The sequence below is a fragment of the Suricata suricatta genome, chromosome 11 (genome assembly GCF_006229205.1).
Source record: "Suricata suricatta isolate VVHF042 chromosome 11, meerkat_22Aug2017_6uvM2_HiC, whole genome shotgun sequence".
Classification (NCBI taxonomy): Eukaryota; Metazoa; Chordata; class Mammalia; order Carnivora; family Herpestidae; genus Suricata; species Suricata suricatta.
Window position 1 is genome coordinate 55,274,381 of NC_043710.1, and position 22,297 is coordinate 55,296,677.

At 36.9% G+C, this 22,297-nt stretch overlaps 1 protein-coding gene across 2 annotated transcripts in view; it reads right to left on the reverse strand.

Moving 5' to 3' along the window:
* Nucleotides 1–6,555: 6,555 nt before the first annotated feature.
* The window catches only part of RAB6A (RAB6A, member RAS oncogene family), a 78,065-nt gene continuing 62,323 nt past the window's right edge, over nucleotides 6,556–22,297 (reverse strand). For both annotated transcript variants that reach the window (XM_029957064.1, XM_029957063.1), the window contains exons 7-8: nucleotides 10,810–10,876; nucleotides 6,556–8,829 (exon numbers count right to left, since the gene is read on the reverse strand). In XM_029957064.1, coding sequence (XP_029812924.1) covers nucleotides 8,765–8,829; nucleotides 10,810–10,876 — 132 coding nt within the window. In that variant the 3' untranslated portion in view covers nucleotides 6,556–8,764. The remainder of the gene's footprint in view (nucleotides 8,830–10,809; nucleotides 10,877–22,297) is intronic.

Sequence of the window (22,297 nt, forward strand, 5' to 3'; positions counted from 1 at the left end):
CCCCTTTAATTTTTTTTCTTCTTTTTCTTTTTCTTTTCTTCTTCTCCTCTTTTCATCTCTTTCCTCTCCATTCTCTTTATTTTCTTTCCCCCTGTTAATGTGTTTGTTTGTTTGATTCGTCTGTGCGTCTGTGTGTTACTGTTCCCTCTGTGTGTGTCTGTCTGTTTTCCTTCTTAGGGCTACACCAAGAAACAAGCCAAAGTGTGCAAGACAGCAAGTCCCAAATACCGCTGAGTAGGGAAATAAAATATTCAAAGGCACAACAAGAGAAACTGAGAGACACCATTAAAAGAATATTTCCTGAAACGACAGGCCCTGGACAGTCAATAAAAATCTATGGTAAATATATTCAATGGTAAAAGACTCAAAGGTTTCCCTTAAGATCAGAAAAATGCCCAGGTTTGTCACTTATATTCAACATATACTGGAAGTTGTAGCCAGAAGAGTTAGTTTAGAAAAAGAAATAAAATGCATCCATATTGGAATGGAAGAGGTAAAATCATCTCTGTTTACAGATGATGTCCTCTTATTACAGTTGATCCCGAACAACACAGGTTTGAACTGCATGAGTCTACTTACATGCAGATTTTTTTTTCAAGAAATACAGTACTATAATATATGTTCTCTTAAGCTTTTCTTAACATTTTCTTTTCTCTTGCTTACTTTATTGTAAGAATATAGAATATAATACAAATAACATACAAAATACGTGTTAATTGACTTTTTGTTATTGGTATGGCTTCTGATCAACAGTATTTGTAGTTAAGTTTTGGGGGACCCAACAGTTATATGCAGGGCACCTTGGTGGCTCAGGTCACTTGACAGCTGACTCTGGATTTTGGCTTAGGTCACGATCTCATGGTTCATGGGATCTAGCCCCGTGTCAGGCTCTGCACTGACAGTGCCAGAGACTGCTTGAGATTCTCCCTCTCTATGCTCCTCCCCCACCATGTGCGCATGCTCACTCTAAATAAATATTAAAAACAATTATATACATTATATAATTATATACAATTATATAATTCTGGTATAGTTAACATACAGTGTAATATTAGTTTCAGGTGCACAATATAGTGATTCAACAATTCTATACATCACCCAGAGCTCATCACAAGTGCATTCCTTAATCCCCATCACCTATTTCACCCATTACCCCAGCCACCTCCCCTCTGGTAACCATTAGTTCTCTATCGTCTATTTTTTGGTTTGTCTCTCCTTCCCGCCCCCGCCCCCTTGTTGGTTTTGTTTCTTAACTTCCACATTTGAGTGAAATCATGTTATTGGTCTTTCTCTGACCGACTTATTACACTTAGCAGTGTACTCTCTAGCTCCATGTTGTTGCAGATGGAAGATTTCAATCTTTTTTATAGCTGAGTAATATTGTGTATTTATATTACATCTTCCTTATCCATTCATCTGTTGATGGGCACTTGAGCTGCCTCCATAGTCTGGCTGTTGTAAATAATGCTGCAATAAACATAGAGGTACATCCCTTTGAATTAGTTTTTGTATTCTTTATTCCTTGGTTAAATAGCTATTAGTGTGATTACTGGATTTTAAGGTAGTTCTATTTAACTTTCTGAAGAAACTTCTCTTTTCCACAGTGGCTGCCATCAATTTGCATTCCCACTAACAGTGCACAAGGGTACCTTTTCCTCCACATCCTTGACAACACTTATTGTTTCTTATATGCAGATTTTTGACTGCACAGGTCAGTGCTCCTAACCCCAGAAATGTTCAAGGGTCATTTGTATGTTAAAAACCCTAAATATTTCATGCAAAAATTGTTAGAGCTAATAAAACAAGTTTAGCAAAGTTGAAGGATACAAAATCAATGTAAAAATCAGTTGCATTTTATATACTAGCACTGAACAATACAAAAAGGAAATGAAGAAAAAGATTCCACTTACAATATTATCAAAAAGTAAAATACCTACGAATAAACCTAATAACCAAGGAGGTGAAAGACTTTTATGCTGAAAACTAAGATACTGCTGACAGAAATTAAAGGTGTAAATAAGTGAAATGTGCTTCAAAACTTACTACAAAACTATAGTAACAACACAGTAGAGTATACTAGCATTACTCTACTGTAGGACAGACATATAGACCAATGGAATAGAATAAACAACACAGAAATAAACTTTTATATATGGAGAAATTATTTTTGACGAGGGTGCCAAGACCATTCATTCAATGGGGGAAGGATAGCCTTTTTGACAAATGCTGCTGGGGAAAAAGATATCCACATGCAAAAGAAGAGACACTGTATACAAAATTAACTCAAAATGGATCAAAGACTTAAACTTAAGAGCTTAAACTATAAAACTTAATTGAATAAAACATAGGAGAAAATCTTCCTGATATTGGATTTAGCAATGATTTCTTACATACGACACAGGCAGAAAAAAAAGATAACTGAACTTGATCAAAATTTAAAACTTTTGTGCATCAAAGGGCAAAGTGAAAAGGCAGCCACAGAATGAGAGGAAATATTTGTAAATCACATATCTGTTAAAGGATTAATATCTAGAATATAAAGAACTCCTATAATTCAGCAACACAATAAACAACCCCATTTAAAAATGGGTAAAGGACTTAGACATTTCTCCAAATAAATTATACAAATGGCCAGTAAGCAAGATGTTTAACATTATGAGGTATTAGGGAAATACAGATCTAAATCACAATGAGATAGATACCACTATACACCCACGAGGATGGCTATTCTCAGAAACACCAGAACATAAAAAGTATTGATGAGGATGTGGAAAAACTGCAACCCTCATACGGTCATTGCTGGTGGGAATGTAAAATGGTGCAACTGCTGTGGAAGTAGTTTGGTATTTCCTCAAAACGTTAAACATAGAATTATATGATTGAGCAATTCTACTCCTAGGTATACACTAAAAAGAAATGAAAACAGGGATTCAAACAGGTACTTATACACCAATTTTCTTGGCAGCATTATTTTAAATAGCCAAGGGGTACCTTGGTGGCTCAGTTGGTTGAAAGTCCAACTCTTGATTTTGGCTCAGGTCATGATCCAAGGGTCTGGGATCGAGACCTCTATCAGGCTCCATGCTAACTAAGCATAATGCCTGCTTAAGATTCTCTCTCCCCCTCCCCCTGCTCATACACACACTCTCAAAAATTAAAAATAAAAATTTAAAACGCTATGCTTATAAAAATAAAATAAAAAATTAATTAGTCAGGGGCGCCTGGGTGGCTCAGTCTGTTGTGTCCAACTTCAGCTTATGTCAGGATCTCATGGTTTGTGAGTTCAAGCCCCATGTAGGGCTCTAGCTGACAGCTCAGAGCCTGGAGCCTGCTTTGGATTCTGTGTCTCACTCTCCCTCTGCGCCTTCCCCACTTTCTCTTTGTCTCTCTCAAAAATAAACATTAAAAAAAAAATAGCCAAAAGGTGGGAACAATCCAAGTGTATACCAACAGATGAATGAGTAAACAAAGTATGGTATATACATAACTTGGGCTTTTATTCAGCTATGAAAAGGAATAGAAGTCTGATACATGTTACAACATGGGTGAACATGATAAGTGAAAGAAGCCAGACAGACACAAAGGACAAATATCATATAATTCCATTTACACACGGTGTCTATAATAGGCAAATTTAGAGACAGAAAGCAGGATAGAGAAATTGAGAGTTGTTTAAAATAGTTTGCACCCAGGGGCATCTGGGTGGCTCAGTCAGTTAAGTGCCTGACTTCAGCTCAGGTCATGATCTCACAGTTTGTGAGTTTGAGCCCCACATCAGGCTTTGTGCTGACAGCTCAGGGCCTGGCTCCTGCTTCAGATTCTGTCTCCCTCTCTCTTTGCCCCTCCTTTGCTGACATTCTCTCTCTCAAAAATAAACATTAAAAAAAAAAGTTTGCGGGACGCGTGGGTGGCTCAGTAAGTTGAGCGTCTGACACCAGCTCAGCTCATCTTGTGGTCCGTGAGTTCGAGTCCCACGGTGGGCTCTGTGCTGACAGCTCAGAGCCCAGAGGGTGCTTCAGATTCTGTGTCTCCCTTTCTCTTTGCCATTCCCCTGCTCATGCTCTCTCTCTCGCTCTCAAAAATAAATAAACATAAAAAAATTTTTTTGTTCAATTTTTTCAATTAGGTTATATTGAGATTCATCTATATTGTTATGGGTATAAAGTTTATTCTGCTTCACTACATACTATATTACATAGTATGCGTGTATGCTAATTTATTTATATAGTATACTCACCTCTTGATGGACATTTGGGTTGTTTCCAGTTCTTGGACAAGTAAAGCTATGAATATTTGTGTGCAAGTCTACATATAGACACGCTTTCCTTTCTTGTGGGTAAGTACTTGAGTATGAAATGGCTAGGTTAAATAAGTTTAACTTCTTTAGAAACCACCACAGTTTTTCCAAACTCTCTTACAAGCAGTGTATGAGAGTTCAATTGCTCTTCGGCTTCACCTACACTTGATATGGTATCTTTTTAAGTTTTAGGTAATATGTGTGTAGTGGCATCTCACTGTGGTTTTAATTTGCATTTCTCTATTGACTAGTGATGCCAAGCATTTTTCATGTCTTTTTTTGCTATTTGTATATCTTCTTCCGTGAAGTATATGGTCAAATCTTTCACCTTTTTATTGGCTTGCTTTCCTATCAAGAGAGTTCTTCATATATTCTGAATATTGATCCTTTATCAAGCATGAAATTTGCATGTATTTTCTGTCTGGGGCTTGCTTTTCATTCAGTTCCTTGAAATCGGTTTTACTGAGGACCTTGGTTCCTCACTGTCCGCTGGCTGGAGGCTGCTGTCAGCTCCTTAAAGCGGGCCTCTCCACAGGAGGTCACACGCAGACTGCTGCACAGAGGCAAATGAGAGGAGTCAGAGAGATTGGCAAAACAAAAGTGATTTTTATAATCCAATCTTCAAAGTGACATCTTACCACTTTTGCTGTATTCTGTTCCTCAGAAACAAGTTACTAGGTCCAGCCTATACTTAGGAGAAAAGGATCGCACAAAGCATGAATACCAGGAGGCAGGGATCAGGAACTATTTTAGAAGTAGCATTCACAAGATATACTTATCATAAATACTATCTTTTCAGTACTTTAATTCTTACTTTTTTAGCTTTCTGGAATTGCTACTAGAAGTTGCTATGTATCCTATTATCTCTTAATCTTTTCTATTTCTTTGCTTTCTAGTGAAGGAGCTCCTCTAATGTTCTCACTAATCAGTGAAATGCAGTCTACCATTTATCTAATGTGTTCCTTAGTGCAACTATTTTTCACACTTAATAGTTGTATTTAGTTAATGATTCTTGCTCCATATTGCTATTGCTAGTTTATCACACCATTCTAAAATTATTGGTCTTTTTTAGTATTTCTGCTTCAGACGGTATTCACTTTGTCTAAACTTTTTTCTTAAGTTTATTTATTTTTAAGAGAGAGAGTATGAATAGGATAGGGGCAGAGAGGTAGGGGGACAAAGCATCTGAAGCTGGCCCTGCACTGACAGCAGAGAGCCCAACATGGGGCTCGAAGTCACGAACCATGAGATCATGACCTGAGCCGAAGGCAGATGCTTAACTGACTTGAGCCACCAGGCACCCCGGTATTCACTTTTTCTTTTGAGGCAGTTTCAGCTATCCAACTACTCTGGCTTGTGACTCCAAATTCTCCTGGGGGTATGTGTTAGAAGTCTGGGAAGGTGTACCAGGCAAGGGTCAAAGACCAGAATGTCAAGTGTTTAAGGAGAAGAGGAGACAAACTGTGGGACAGAGTTCCAGGAACCACGAGACCACAGGTAATTGCTCCCATTCAGTAACATCCCACTAAACCACACTTTATTTCAGAGCCTTACCTTAAAACTAGTTTAGGAAGAAGCCATTCTTGCAGGAGGCAGTCACCTAGATTACAGCCCATTAACAGAAGTTTTGTAAGGGAAAGGGTAGATAGAGAGTGAGTGAAAGGCCTAAGGCAGGAAGTTCATTCTCTACCTATTTTCATCAACTCCTCACGGAGTTTACACTGCCCTGATATTACTCCTGTGGACAGCTGAACCCACAGTCTGGCCCTTTCTGTAGTAAGGGAAACAGCTTTCATTTGTACCAAGGCAAGGGTCGGCCCTTTTTCCTGTAAAGGGTCAGACAGTAAATAGTTTTGGTTTTGGAGGCCATTCTGTCACAACTACTCAACACCACCTTTGCAGGGAATTAGAAAAAAATTTTTAACTTAAAAACAGGTAGCAGGATGGATTCGGTGAGAGGGCAGTAGTTTGCTGTCCCTGTCCACAGGCAAAGGCAAGATTAGGAAGAGGCAAAAGCAGAACGTAAATTACTTTTCTGAATATATTATATCATTGCCTCCACCAGTGGCCCTGTCTTTCAAGTTGTAGCCACTCACCCTCACTTCTAACAGCTGAAAAGTCTTCTGACTCCCTAGGGGTTTTTTGGTGCTGTTTTGCTATTTTTCTGGATTTCAAGTTCCCTTTATAGTTCTAAGGAAGTAGTAAGAAATTCATACTAATTTACTACCTTGGCAGGAATAGAAAACCAAGTCAATAACTGTTTTTGTTTGTGTTTTATTTATATATTTTTGGCAGCAAAATTGTTTATTAAAAAAAAATCTGGGCTATGAACACACTTCACTGCTTCAATTGAAGAACCCCAAGCCAAATAAAAAGACCAATATTAAAAAGCAGCATAACTGGTTACTGTTTTAAAGATAACATAAAAAGAATCAAACACTACAGTGTAGGAAGACAATCACCCCCATGTCAGAAATCACAACTTCTTCCAAATAAAGAATATGACCCATCTGCCATATTGAATTGATATTTATTTCAGGACATGCCATGTCAAAATAAAACAAAAGAGTCAACCCTTGCCTTTAACAATAATGTATTATAAAAGCACTTTACAACTCCATCCCATCTTTGAGTATAAGTTACTGTTATGTGGGCTAATGATTATCTGAAAGCATTTTTCTATTCAGACCCATAATCCAAGTGCTCTCTGAATATTACAAGGTGACAATAAATGGGAACTGGAGAAGGAAGAGGAAAGAGAGGGGAATAAGGTTCTCCCAGTTAAGGGTTTTGTTGCAATGAGGGGAGAAGGAAGTATGAAGATATTTTTTGTTGTCTTTCCATCTTTATACTGTGTTAAGTAATGCTTACAACGTAAATTCAGCAGGCTTTTTCTGAGCTGTAACTCAGAAACTTTCATCCTGCAAATAATGTATTTACAAATGTGTTTATTAACTTACACAGCAATCTCACAATAACTAGTAAAGATTAAAATGGTGCACTCCTAGTATATTTGTTTACAGTGTTTTAAGGGAAATATATATTGCCATGGTGATGAAGCTCTAAATAGACTTGACAAAACATCTAAAAATTGAAAAAGTTAAAAAAAAAAGGCAAAGAAATAAATACCACCAAAGAAAAAAGATTAATTGTAGCTTAAATATAAAACTAAATCACTAGTTAATTAACCAAACTATACAGATCTAATAAAAAGCAAAACCAGCCTGAAAGACCTAACATTAAAAAAATGCTAAAAAATAAGGCATAAATCTGCATAATATTAAGTTTTATTTCCATTCTCTACTTTCCCTCTTCTATGTATGCTTTTCCAGGTCTGCCTCTAGGGCTTATAAGAAAACTGTTTCCATTTTTGATCTGACCTCAAATGTCCTGAGCAAAGTATTTGCTATTCTGTTGAGGATTCTTTTGTTGTTAAGTTTTGATATCATTGTTTCTACTGGTTATTGTAATTTTGATCAAGGTACCAAGTTTAAATTCTTCCACTGGTTCTTCTTAAAAGAATTTGATTTCTGTAGTGCCTTGCCTGCATAGCATTTTTTGAAAAAAGAAAGAAAACCCAAGAGAAATCTATTGCTTACAAAAATCTTCTCCTTTTTTAAAACAAACAGGGTAACTTTATGTCAATAATTTTAAAATCCTAGGAGAAATAGTTCACTGGGACAATTCAGTATTAAAAACATGTTCTGAAGCACTGTTACTCTTCTCTCCCAGAGACTAACATGTGAAAGGGTCATTTGTTTTGGTATGAGATACATTTTATGTTCATTTAATTTGTAAGTACTCAGTGTGTTCATTAGGACTAATTTTAAAGATGCATCAGAACCCTTTTCTTATTCAAGCACTGCCTACCATGATAGTTGAGTTCTGACATCAATTAAGTCTAAGTACTTTATATCAGCACTCAAGAATAATTTGGAGTTCTTGGCCCAAGGCCTAGAGCAAGTGGTATCACTAAATTTGAAGGATAACTCCAGTGGGCTTGGTCTGACTCGTGCTTTGTTATACCTCATTCGTCTTGAGGGAGAGACGGTAAGAAAGGGAGAGGTGAGAAAAGCAGAGAGAGATCAAGTAGGTAGGCAAGTGCTGCTGTGAACAGTTGCTCTTTAACCTGACCACATACTGTTGGAATTTCCATCATTTTGAAGTACATTATCCTAACATTAAAAAGAAAAAAAAATTTGAGAAAACGTATCTAATTTTAAAAGTTATCACTGGAATATGTTGGAATCATTTGGCTTTTTGTAAAATATAAATAATGAAGACACTGACTTTTTTGTGCTTGTGAAGCTAATAGATCATCTCCACGAGACAGGCAGCAATGATGAATTGCAATACGTTATTACTGAAGGGAAAAGGTTCAAGCCAATATTCACACTGCAGTCAATGAAAGAGTAAGGGGGCCAAAGCAGTGAGCTTCTGGAGAAAAGTTGAAGATGCCATGGAAGATTAGCAGGAACAGCCTCCTTCACTGACTGGTTGCTCCTGAGGCTTTTCCAGTTTTATGTCAATCACTGAAACAAAAGTTAAGGAGCTATAAATGGGAAAGTACAATTCTAATTCTACTGAACACTGACATCTCTTGCAAGCTCCTTCCATTCCTATTGGCTTCAGAACCGAGACAGCCATTATTTCCTAGTATAGCTAGCTCACTAGAATAAACTTGTTTATTCTACTGTATGCAACAAGGGTCAGAATAAAGTTAAGCCTGACAATAAACTATTAAAAAAAAAACAATATGGAAACCAATTTGACAATAAACTATTAAAAAAAAAGAATAAAGTTAGGCCCTATTCATGGAAATTTGTTCTAAGGAAATTATAGGAGCAAGACACCATGTAAAGATGATGTTCCTTATGGGATGATCTATAATAAAACTCTGAAAATAGCCTACAAAAGAGTTTAAGGAGAGAACTTAAAAAATGATGGGACTTCAACTCTGTAAAACACCTTATGCTATTAAAAGTAATAAAGGCTTAGGGGCACCTGGGTGGCTCAGTCAGTTAACCTTCTGACTCCTGATATTCTCTCAGATCATGATCTCACAGTTCATGAGATGGAGTTCCATGCCAGGCTCCATGCTGATAGTGCAGAGCCTGCTTGGGATTCTCTTTCTCCCTCTCTCTTTGCCCCTTCCCTTCCCTACTTGTGCGTACTCTTTCTCAAGATAAATTTTATTTTTTTTTAAATGTTTTATTTATTTTTGATACAGAGAGAGACAGAGCATGAGAAGGGGTGGGGGCAGAGAGAGAAGGAGACACAGAACCGGAAGCAGGCTACAGGCTCTGAGCTAGCTGTCAGCATAGAGCCTGACTCGGGGCTCAAACCCACGAATGTGAGATCTGACCTGAGCTGAAGCTGGAGGCTTAACCGATTGAGCCACCCAGGCACCCCTCAAGATAAACTTTAAAAAAACTTAAAAAAAAAATTAATAGAGGCTTAGAAAATATACATCTAGCAGTGGGAAAAGCTGAACACAAAGTGCTATGAATTCTATGGCTTAATAAAAATGCATATGGGGGGCACCTGGGTGGCTCAGTTGGTTAAGCATCCGACTTCGGCTCAGGTCAGATCTCATGTTCGTGGGTTCGAGCCCCGCATCAGGCTCTGTGCTAACAGCTCAGAGGCTGGAGCCTGCTTCCAGTTCTGTGTCTCCTCTCTCTGCCCCTCCCCCTCTCATGCTCTGTCACTCTCTGTATCAAAAATAAATAAAACATTTAAAAAAATTAAAAAAAAATGCATATGGAAAAATAAAGGTAAATATAAAACAAAATATTAAAATTCAAAATCCTTTGAAGTAACTATTATTACATGTTACTTCATTATGTCCTGTTTCTGAACGCAGATGCCACAATAACACTCAAGACTGAGTTTTTTTTCTTGCTGTGCCAAGCAGAAAGCTCAAGAAAAAGTAAGGGAGGAAAATATGATATATACTGTAGGGAAAAGGCCCAGAGCCAATAGGACTCCAAACTAAGAGGCAGAAGGCAGTGATTCTAAGTTTCCTGCTCATTAAAAATCAAGCAAGCAAACAAACACAAACCCTTTCATTGATTAACTGTAGTGAGCAGCAGGCTACAAAGGGTGCACTTGAACCACCATATAACTCATATGTTATAGAAAACCTTGGAGCTTCAGGGCGCCTAGGTGGCTCAGTTGGTTAAGTGTCTTGACTTCAACTGAGGTCATGATCTCACAATTTGTGGGTTCGAGCCCTGCTGACAGCCCATAGCCTGGAGCCTGCTTCAGATTCTGTGTCTCTCTCTGCCCCTCCCCAGTGTGTGTGCATGTTCTCCTTTTCCCTGTCTCTCAAAAATAAATAAAATCTTTAAAATGTTACAAAGAAAAAAAAAAGAAAACCTTGAAGCTTCTACCTTCCTAAGCCATCAATTCCTTGCTGTAAAAGGTAATGGCATACTATTCCTTACCCAACCAAGTGGAGCTCTAAATACTAATGTCAACCATAAAATTTTCTGATGAAACAAAAAGGATACTGTCTTCTCTGCTTCTGTCCTGTGTGCTTTCCATTCCAGGCAAAGCTGCTGCAACACGTCGGAAGAGCTGTGGAAAAAAAGAAATGTGAAAGGGAAAATTTAGCAAATGGTATCAAGTGAAAGTGAATGACCACTGCATAGTGAGTTAAAAGATATGGCTTCTGGGTTATTTCTCCTTAGAGCTTAGCATAAGGAAAGCATATTAAAATGTCTACTTATTCTATAAATGAGTACTATGTGCAGTATTGCCATATACAAAGAGGTATAAAGATATGATCCTTACTTTCCAACTGGTGAGATGAGACATGAACAAAGAGCTAAGAAGTAAGCAGCAAAAATGCCATTTGAGGCATAAAAACAAAGTTCTGTAACAACTCCGAGCAAGGACAGATTGCTCATTTAGGAAAACTGGATAGTGGTACTCCTGTCTTTTATAAAGGATTACCTTCTAATGTCTGCGAGTAAATGGTAAAAGTCTGTCTAGTCAAAATTACCCTGGATAATTCCTTAGGAAAGCACTATGTTAGAGACCAACACACCACCTCTCAAATCCAACACAAATGGCTTTTCTTCCATCACCGGAAAAAGTACCAGCTTGTGTCTGAGGTATGACATTATGAAAAATATCTTCAGAAGAATCACACTCAAGCCCAATGAGGTGGTCACTTTGAGAGGCACGTGGGAACAGAAACTGACTTAAGGAACAAGATTCATACCTCCTATCATGTGCCCAATACTAGGCATCTACTCACTGGGTAGAATGGCAGGTGAAACTGCCGATTTCTTTGGTTTTTTTTGGCACATAGTGTTAAAATTCCTAGAAGTTAAATACACATGTGATATAACTCCCTTGTACAAAATACTTGCTTGTTTGAGTCATTGTCTCACACTCTCTGAGGACATAGAAATGAACAAGATATAGTTTTTTAATTCAAGGAGCTCACAGTCTACTGAAAGAGATGGATGCAAATAATTATGTCACAGTGTGGTAAGTGCTATAAACCAATGAAGTATAGGGAATACTGGGTGGCTCAGTCAAGTTAAACGTCTGACTCTATTTTTTAATGTCTATTTATTTTTGGGGAAGAGCATGTGCATACAGAGAGAAGAACAGAGGATCCAAAGGGAGCTCTTGCTGGCAGCACACAGTTGTAGAGAGCCCAATGTGGGGTTCAAACTCACAAACCCCGAGATCATGACCTGAGCTAAAGTCTTGATGCTTAACTGACTGAACCACACAGGCACTCCAAGCATCTGACCCTTGACTTTGGCTCAGGTCATGATCTCATAGTTCTCAAGCCCACATTGTGCTCCACATTGACAGTAAGGAGCCTGCTTGGGATTTTCTTTCTCTTCCTTACTTTCTGCCCCTCAACCATTTGTGCACGTGTATGTGTGTGCTCTCTCAAAAATAAACCTAAAAAAAACCCCAAGGAAGTACAAAATGGTATGAGGACAGAGAAGAAAAGAAGGCCTTTCTCAGGATACTGGAAAAAATCTTCAGGTGGTAACATTTCAGTTGGGATTTAAAGGCAGTTTAAAAATTTTACTTGGCCAGAGCGCCTAGGTGGCTCAGTTGGTTGAGTGTCTGACTCCTGATTTTGGTTCAGGTCATGATCCCAAGGTTGTGGAACTGAGCCCCCCTTGGGGCTCCACACTGAGCATGCAGCCTGCTTTAAGATTCTCTCTCCCTCTGCCCCTCTCCTCTGCTCTCTCTCTCTAAAAAAACAAAAAACAAAAAAAATCACTTCGTTGTACTTCACTATGCTAAGTGCTCAGAGTTTAAGTGTTCCACAAATATTGCTGAATTAAAATGAGAAGGAACAGAAACAACAGAACAGAAACAACAGAAGACCAGCAAAGGGATGAAAGACTAGAACTCTAAGTAATCTGTTTAGGAAAAGTAATATAGAAAAGGAGAAAATTTTCACCTGTGGGCAATAGTCTAGTGGGATAGGATTAAGGAAGACTTGAGAAAAAGTATAATTGTTTTGGTTCTATACGGTTTAGTAGTATTTTAGAGATGTACTAAAGTTAAGGCTGGCCTCAATATTCCCCCTTGTGCTTGAATCTACTGAAATTGGAAGTGTGTGAACTATACATTATGGCTACATGGCTAAGTGTTAAAATCATTGAGGCCAAGACTGAATACCACTGTTATAGAATGAATTTCTAGGATGCACAGTTGGATCTAGTGGCACATTTGTCTGCTGCTAGACAATCAAACCCCTGAACCATGTTCAGAGGAAAGCACAAGGTATATTCAAGAGTGTTTAGGTAGTCCAGACTGGCCAGAGCACAGAATATGTAAAAGAATTTAACTATATACATTAAAGGCCACACAAAGAATGATTGAAAGCATATTAACTTTGTCCTACAGATAAAGGTAGGCACTAAAAACTGCAGTTTGCATACGGAATTTTATCAGTGATTCGATTTATTTTACTATGGCTACAAAGATCTACAAATCACATATTGGAAGTAAAAGGGAGGAATGGCAAAACCCTAAAAGCTAAAAGGTGAAGGGCTTAAAATAATAATATACTCACCTGACTAGATTATTGTGGAAATTAAGGGAAATCATTAGGTAAATTGCTGAGAACCAATCTGTTATATGGAATGTCTATAATAAACAGTAGCTCTACTTCTACTATAGACTAGTCATAAAAACTCATAGATGGCCCTGTGGCCTAGGGGAACAGGAAATTCTTCCACGTTATGAAATCTGGCAGTAAATTCTAGGACTACAGCAAAACACTACCAGGTGTAAAATTCTGCTTTAAGAAGCTACTTAAAATTGGCGGGAAAAATGTGGGGGCTGGGAAAGACCTTCTGAAAATTATTAGGGCAGAAATAAAATGTTCTACTTAGGAATATCTAGAAATCTTCCCCAAGATCTGTTTGCTTCTGACATGAAAAATTTGTTAAAGTGTTTATGTGTTCAAAATGCACAATCCTCTTAGCTCTTAAGAATATCCAAATGAATTTTTTGGGGACGCCTGGGTGGCTCAGTCAGTTAAGGGTCCAACTGCAGCTCATATCATGATGATCTTGCAGCTCGCAAATTTGAGTCCCGCATCAGGCTCGGTGGTCAGAGTGGAGCCTGCTCTGGATCCTCTGTATCCCTTCTCTCTGCCCCTCCCCAACTGGTATACATGTTCTCTCTCAAAAATAAATAAATATTTTAAAAAAATTCATTAAAAAGTGGATTTTGTGTGTGTGTGTGTGTGTGTGTGTGTGTGTGAAGACATTAGGAAGGCTTACTTATTGTAAGTTTTGATGCTTTAAAAAAAGTATATACCTAATGAGGTCTTTCAGAGAAGGTATTATCATATTCTTATGTATTATTATATTCTTACCTATTCTCATAGTATAACACAGTTTTTAATGTGTTTCTAGAAAAAGTATAAAACTTGAGCCAAGAAACTCTATATTAACTACCCCATTATTATAGCTTTGTGACCTTGAGGGTATTAATTTCTCTAATCCTGAGATTCTTTCCAATAAAAAGGGGGCTATAGTTGTGAAGTCAACTAATTTTTACCTTTGAAAGTAATTAGAAAAAAGTATGTTAGGAAATCCTTCCCTCTATACCAGTGATTCTCAGTATCTACCACGCATCAGAATTAACTGGGAAACTAAAAACAAACAAAACCAGATGCTTGGGTCCCACCGCCAAAGATAGGTTTAATTACTTTAGGGTTGGGCTGGGCCCTTACCATTCATTAAGAGAACTGAGGACGATTCTAATATGCAGCCATGGTTAAAGACTGATGCTGTAACACTTATTTGTAAGGAGTGTGAAGTAATCATCAAAAAAAGCCAGAAAGAATATAATAATACGTAAGCATATGATCATCAAAAAAAGCTAGAAAGAAGCTAATACTGAGTGGCTACTTTGTTAGAATCTTCACGTTTTCTCATTTTAATCCTCACAGTAACCTGATATTAATGTTCTTATTTTATAGAAATCTAAGGCTAAAGAGAGAATTTACCATCCACCAAATAAAATAGCAGAGCCAAGATCCCATAGTTTATATTTTTTTCTACTACTTTATATTGTCTAGTATAAAATGGAAGTCTCTTTTATATGGAAAAGCAGCGTGGAAAGGCTGTGTGAAGAAACAGCTAACAATCCTGAGTAATGGGAATTTGCTTTGTGAAATACTATTACACACAAATCACAGACATAAAAACTTAATCCACTTTTAAGGACTTAAAACTTTTAGGGGTGCCTAGGCTGCTCAGTTGGTTAAGTGTCTGACTTTGGCTCAGGTCATGATCTTGCAGTTCATGGATTCAAGCCCCACATCGGGCTCTGTGTTGACAGCTAAGAGCCCAGAGCCTGCTTCAGATTCTGTGTCTCTCTCGCTCTCTCTGCCCCTTCCCTGCTCATTCTTGCAAAAATAAATAAACATTAAAAAAATTTTTTTATCTATAGTTTTAACCAGTGTATTTGAAATTTTTAGTGTTCCCTCAAAATATTTCAATTAGATTAAAAGAACTGATGCCATTAACCTAAACTCAACTCAGGGCATTCTATAATAAGCCAAGAAAAAGCTTTTTATGAAAGCAAAGTTTTATCCTTACAGTAATATATGTAAGACAGGAAGGAAAAAAACCTTAGAGGATTAAGTTGTCTTAAATAATCATTAAAGGAAAATCCATTTCTGAAATGTCAATAATATGCTAACAGAGCATCTGCTTTTTTTGGAATCACAGATGACTAAGCATGAGGCCTTCCTTGATCATCCTATCTGTATGTGATTTTACTCATTTCTTCCATAAATATACCTCCTTGTGCCAGCACTGATTGTCAGTAATTACCGTGGACTTCACTGTCTCTGTAGCATTGGCTAGGCGTTTATCACATACTACCTCCCTTTTACTACATAGTTTTCATGAGAATGTGACTCTTCTCACCTATATCATAAGTTTTTTAGAAATCACTAACTTTTCACGAAGTCCTTACTTTCTTTGAAATATTTTTCCTCTGACAAGCACTGATGATTTTAGAAGTTAAAGGTCAAGAAGTGTTTCTGTTCTTTTCCCATTTCCCAGTACTGTAAAATTATAGAATATAATAAGAAAGGTGACACCCACACACTTAATACTCCACTAAAACAATGTACTACATATCAGATGAAAAGTCAGGTGAAGCCTTAAATAATTAATTTATTACCATTTCCTTCAGCAATTTAAACACCATACCACTTTCACAAAAGAAACCAATATTACTGCATTTTAAAAAGCAGAAAAAAGAGGAGTAAACATTTTTTAATAGACTCTCTTTTTATGAAATACTGAATGGAATGAAAAGTATTACTTAAATATCCTATATAAAACAAATGAGCGTGTGAGGTATTATTAATTACTGTAGTTCTAGCCCTGATAGTATTTTGAGCCCTGTGTCAGGCTCTGTGCTGACCACTCAGAGCCCTGAGCCTGCTTCAGATTCTGTGTCTCCCTTTCTCTTTGCCCTTCCACCACTCACGTGCTCTCTCTTTCTCTCTCAAAAATAAACATTAAAGAAATATTTTTAAATAAGATAAAGAGCAAAGGGCTTACACACAGAAGAGCAGTACTATGCTGGAATAAATTCAATTTTAAGCCAAAATTCATAGGCATTTAGGCCCAATCACTTGAACCATGGTCAGACATTAATGATGCATTAATAAAATCTCTTCCAGAATTATTAAAAAAATTTTTTTACATTTATGAGAGATAGAGCACAAGCAGGGGTGGGGCAGAGAGAGAAACACACACATACACAGAATCCAAAGCAGGCTCCAGGCTCTGAGCTATCAGCACAAAGCTCGAAGCAGGGCTCAAACTCACAAACCATGAGATCATGAGGAGTGTCAAAGTTGGACAATTAACCAACTGAGCCACCCAGGTGCACCCTCCTAAAATTATTTAAAAAGCAAACAGAGCAATAAGAGAAAGCCCACTTTCAGCTTTTATTATGTATATTATAATCCAGTACATAAGGGAGTAGGGAGAAGGAATCCAATTAGCAGATCAGCCGAAAGAAAACAGCTGTACATGGAAAATACAGCTAGATGGTACCTTCAGTATGGATAAACAGATCTTCTATACAGAAAGACAACTATGTACCTCCCAGTGAAAACACATGACTGATTTTGTCAAAATGAGTACAATGTACAATCATCAAAAGTAACTGTACTTTTGTAAACATATATGGCTGAACAAACACACACAATGCTTACTTAACAGGCATTTAAGACTGTGATTCCCAATGTTTTCCAAGATAGTGACTGAACTGTGAAATTTACCTGGTGAATTTCTGACTATCAGGACCATTTCTGAGTTGTGACTAACTTACAACAAAAACTCAGGAGTCTGAGATTATTTCTTCATAACAATTTCTATTGATATGTGTTACTTATTGAATATATAATTTAAGAAAAAAACCTATTTACTTTGTTATTAGATGACATACAGAATTCAGGAATAAACTGGCCTTCCATTTAATAAACAAAACAAAGCATGCACATACTAAATAAAGTCTCAGTTGTTACATTTATCAGAAGTTTTATACCCATAAATTTAATACTATCTCCAGTTTTACAGCAGTATAGCTTGTAAAGACTAACACTCTTGCAGTTAGCAATTATTAACTCTGGGAAAACTATAAAAAAACAATTATTTGAAGGTTCTCAAGAGCAACAAAAAGCAGGTACAAATTAAAGGGAATTCAACTCTAGGAAGAAGGGAACCCACACTCACTGGGTGAGATCCATGTTTATATAGGTTTTCCCAAAAGCCATTCCTAGCTTGTACAATATGGGGTGGCCATACCTCATGTAGGAAACTAAAATTTTAAAGGTCTGAGGTGTCAGTGGACTGCTAGTGTGGCTGGACTGAGGAAGGATAGGAAATAACAAAAAGGAGGAAGTCAAGAGAAGGAATCCTAAAGTCTACATATAAAATTCCTGCAAATCTCAGTTGACTCCTTAATGGTACATATGTAGGAGAGACTACAAGGAGTCCATCTGAAAGCATCAGCTAGAAGGCAGGAAGAAATGAGCAGACTTCAGTTACTGCTTGTTTCAGGGATAAAGTTTAGAGTTTGAATCCTACAAAAACAGAAAAAAGCTTGATAAATACCTCAGGCTTTCTACAGATCCATCAAAACAAAACATAACATTTAAGATTCCACGAGTTCAAGGTGATAAGCCAGCAATATAAAAACCTGCCAAGATAAAAGCCAGCATTTTGCAGAGAAAAATAACAGAGACCAGAATCTCTATGAATTATATACAATGTTGAGCAAATGACCAAAAATTACTAGACACATAAAGAAACAGAACAATTTAACCTAAAGGCAAGAGAAAAACAGCCACTAGAAACAGACTCAGAGATGATTCATATGTTGGATTAGACAATAATTTCAAAGCAACTACTATATATATGTTCAAGGACTTGAAGGTAACAATGCTACAGTGATCAAACGTTGGGGTATTCCAAAAGAGAAATGGAAATGTAAAGAAATAAAGGAAAAATCTAGGACTGAGTACAGTATCCGAAATGCTAAATTCAGATGGATGGTAAACGGATGGATTCAATAGCAGTTTGGATATGGAAGAAAAGGACTAGTGAACTTGAAGACACACCAAGAATATTATCCAATCTGAAAGAGTATAAATAGGATAAAAAAAATGAGCAAAAGCCTCAGTGACCAGTGGGATGATATCAAGTCATTTAACCGATGTGCCACTGGAACTCCAGAAGAAGAGGAAAGAAGAAAATGGGGAAGGAAAAATACTTTAAAATGACACATTACATATAGAATTATTCTTAAAATGGCTCTTTGGGCTAAGTGACAGCTAAGCAAATTTTTATCACCAGGAGACCCCAATAAAAAGCAGTAAGGTTAGGGGCACCTGGGTGGTTGAGTTGGTTATGTATCTGACTTCAGTTCAGGTCATGATCTCATGGTTCATTGGTTCAAGCCCCGCATCAGGTTCTGTGCTGACAGCTCAGAGCCTGGAGTCTGCTTTGGATTCTGTGTCTCCCGCTCTCTCTCTGCCCTTCCCCAGCTTGTGCTCTGTCTCTCAAAAGTAAATAAATGTTAAAAAAAAAAAAAAAACAGTAAGGTTAAGTGATTGATTTTGGCTCAGGTTATGACCTCATGGATTGGGAGATCAAGCCCCATGTTGGGTTCTGCACTGCCAGTGAAGAGCCTGCATCAGATTCTCTCTTCCTCTCTCTCTGTGCTTCACTCACTCCCACACACTCTCAAAATAAATAAATAAACATTAAAAAAAAGTAAAGACAGTTATATAGGCTAAAGAGAAATGATACCAGATGAAATTCATATCTGTAAGAAGGAATGAAGAACACTGGAAATGGTAAATATATGGGTAAACAGAAAAAGCTGTCCTTTCTCTTAATTACTGTTTGTTTATTTTTAAAAATTTTTAACGTTTTAATTTTTGAGAGACAGATACAGAGCTTGAGTGGGGAAGGGGCAGAGCGAGAGGGACACATAGAATCCCAAGCAGGGCCCAGGCTCTGAGCATTCAGCACAGAGCCTGATGTGTGGCTTGAACCTACAAACTGTGAGGTCATGACCTAATCCAAAGTCGGACATTTAACCGAGTCACCAAGGTGCCCCTCTATTGTTTAAAGCAAAAATTAACACGTTTATTATGTAAATATAAAATATGTGACAACAATAACACAAAGGATAGGTGCACAGGTGCAAAGGATGAAATGGTATATACACTCTTAGTATAATCCCTAATGCAACCACTAAAAAAGTTATGAAAGATTTAGCTAAAAATAAAGAGGAATTAAATTACAATATAGGGGCGCCTGGGTGGCTCAGTCGGTTAAGCGACCGGCTCCGGCTCAGGTCATGATCTCACAGTTCATGGGTTTGAGCCCTGCGTCGGGCTCTGCTGACAGCTAGCTCAGAGCCTGGAGCCTGCTTCAGATTCTGTATCTCCCTCTCTCTCTGGCCCTCCCCTGCTCACACTGTCTCTCTCTGTCTCTCAAAAATAAATTAAAAACATAAAAAATTTTTTTAATTACAATATAAAAATATTTGATTAAACGAAAAATGACAGAGGAGCAAGCAGGTATCAAAGAGCAAATGACAGACATAAACCAAACTCTTTATTAAATATAAATAAGCCAAACACTCCAGTTAAAAAGCAGAGATTTTCAGACTGGAATTTTTAAAAAAGTGAGATCCAACCATATGCCATTTAAAAACAACCCATTTTACAAGGAAAAAGATATACCAAGCAAACAATAAGCAGTAAGAAAGCTAGTGTGGCTATATTAAGATCAGATAAAAACTTGGAGACAGGGAGTATTATTAGAGATAAAGAGGAACATTTTTTTTTAAGACTTAAAAGATCAAAGCATTAGGAAGACAATCCTAAATATGTATGCACTCAACAACAGCACTTCAAAATACACGAAGTAAAAGCTGACAGAATTAAATGGCAAAATAGGCAAATACAAATGTACATTTTAATATCTCCTTTCATTAACTAAGAGAACTACAAAAATTAGTAAGACTATGATTTGAACAATGCTATCAACTCTTTTTATAATTGATATTTATAAAACATTATATCTGACAACTGTACAGAAACATTATTTTCCAGTGCACATGGAACATTCACCAAGCCATATGCTAGGTCATAACACAAATACCATTAAATTATGAATGACTGAAATATTACATGGTATATTTTCTGACCACAACAGAATTAAATCAGAAGTTGGAACAGTATAGGTGTGTATCTATAAGTGCCTCAAATATTTGCAAATTAAATAACATACTTCTGTATCTTCACTGATGTAGTTCTTACATCCACATATATATATACATTTCTCAAAATTCATCTAACTGTAAATTTAAGATGTGTGTATGTCACTGTATACAAGTGTTCAGCTCAATAAAAAAATGGGAGAAAAGTTCAATGTATGTTTAGCTGAATTCAAAGAAACTCAAGATGTAGGAGTATCAACGTTTAAGTTGCAAACTACTGAAGGACAATTTCTCACCTAACCTAGATTCTCTAAGCTTGCTCAATCTAAGAAAATTCTTAAGACAAAGTCAAGTTCATTAAGCAGATCTTTTTCTTATGGCATAACATGGCAGCTTTAAGTATCTGCTCAAAAAACACAGCATATTATTCTTTTATTCAATGAACATTTATTGAGTCCACTATGGTGGAAGGCAGAATTGACAAAAAAAAAAAACCTTCTATATTAAAAGGACTGCTACTTCAATAATTAGAAAAGACACTTAATCTAAATTTGATTATGTTTGAACTTTTTAAATTACAAATAGCAGAGAGAGAAAAAATAGTATTTTATGAAGGACAGTAGCAGACAATGGAAATATGGGAACACAATAAACCTGGAGGGCTTTAAGCAGTGTAGTATGGGTATACAGACAAGATCAAGACAGTGATGTATACAGGGGCAGATCAAGATTTTGAATAGCAGGGCATAGCATACTAAGATCTTTGCTTAAAATTCAGGATAAAATTCATAAGTAACCTAGTCAAACATATATTTAAAAACAATGACTCTGATTGCAGGATGGAGAGTAATCTAAAGTGGGGCAAAATTGAAGGCAGGTATCAGTTAATAAGCTGTGGTAGCAGGCAAGGCAATAAACAACAGGTCCTTAATACAGGAAAATCAACAAGAGAGGTATCTTAATGACTGCTTTTAAGAATGAATACAAATGAATCAAAAGAACTTCTGAGTTTCCCTAGGTTTGTTCTCCTACTGCATAGAGACACATTTTTGGCACTGGGATACATAATATTTAAATTCTTATTTTGGCTTCCACATAAGACAGGGCCTTTTAAGTGTAGGAAGTCTGTTTTTTGCATCTAGCAGGGGTTAGGGAATCAATATTTGTCCTATCAAAATGAATAGATTTGACATACTTGCTGAACCACCTCCATGGTTTAATAGGTCTTTTTACAAAGTATAGTTTGCATGAGAAACCTCTTGATATTTGTATTAAAAATGTAGATTTTTAGGGCACTATCCTAGACTTACTGAATCAATATCCAGAAGCCCCAAGTACCTATTATTTTATATAGGTTTCCAGGAAACTGTTAGGCACATGAAAAGTTTAAAACCAATAAGCAAGTCTTTAATCCTAGGAGATCTTCCTGGGGACAATCTCTCATTCTGAAAACCTCTGTACTTTCTTACCTTTGTTTGGATATCGCGTATTCTACTCTCTACCAAAGATAGTAGGATGGAGGAAAAATACATTCCTAATCTCAAAAGTACGCATGAGTTTAAAAAAGTATCTGTCATAGGGAAAACTTTGGTCCCTAAGGTTTTTTCCCCTATGCCAAAGTTTCCAATAGCATGATAAACATCAGATTTGAAAACTAAGCACTGAACTCCAACCACACAAGATTCACTGCCCAAAGTCAGGAGTAAGTAAATTTGACTTGGACTTCATTTTTAAAAA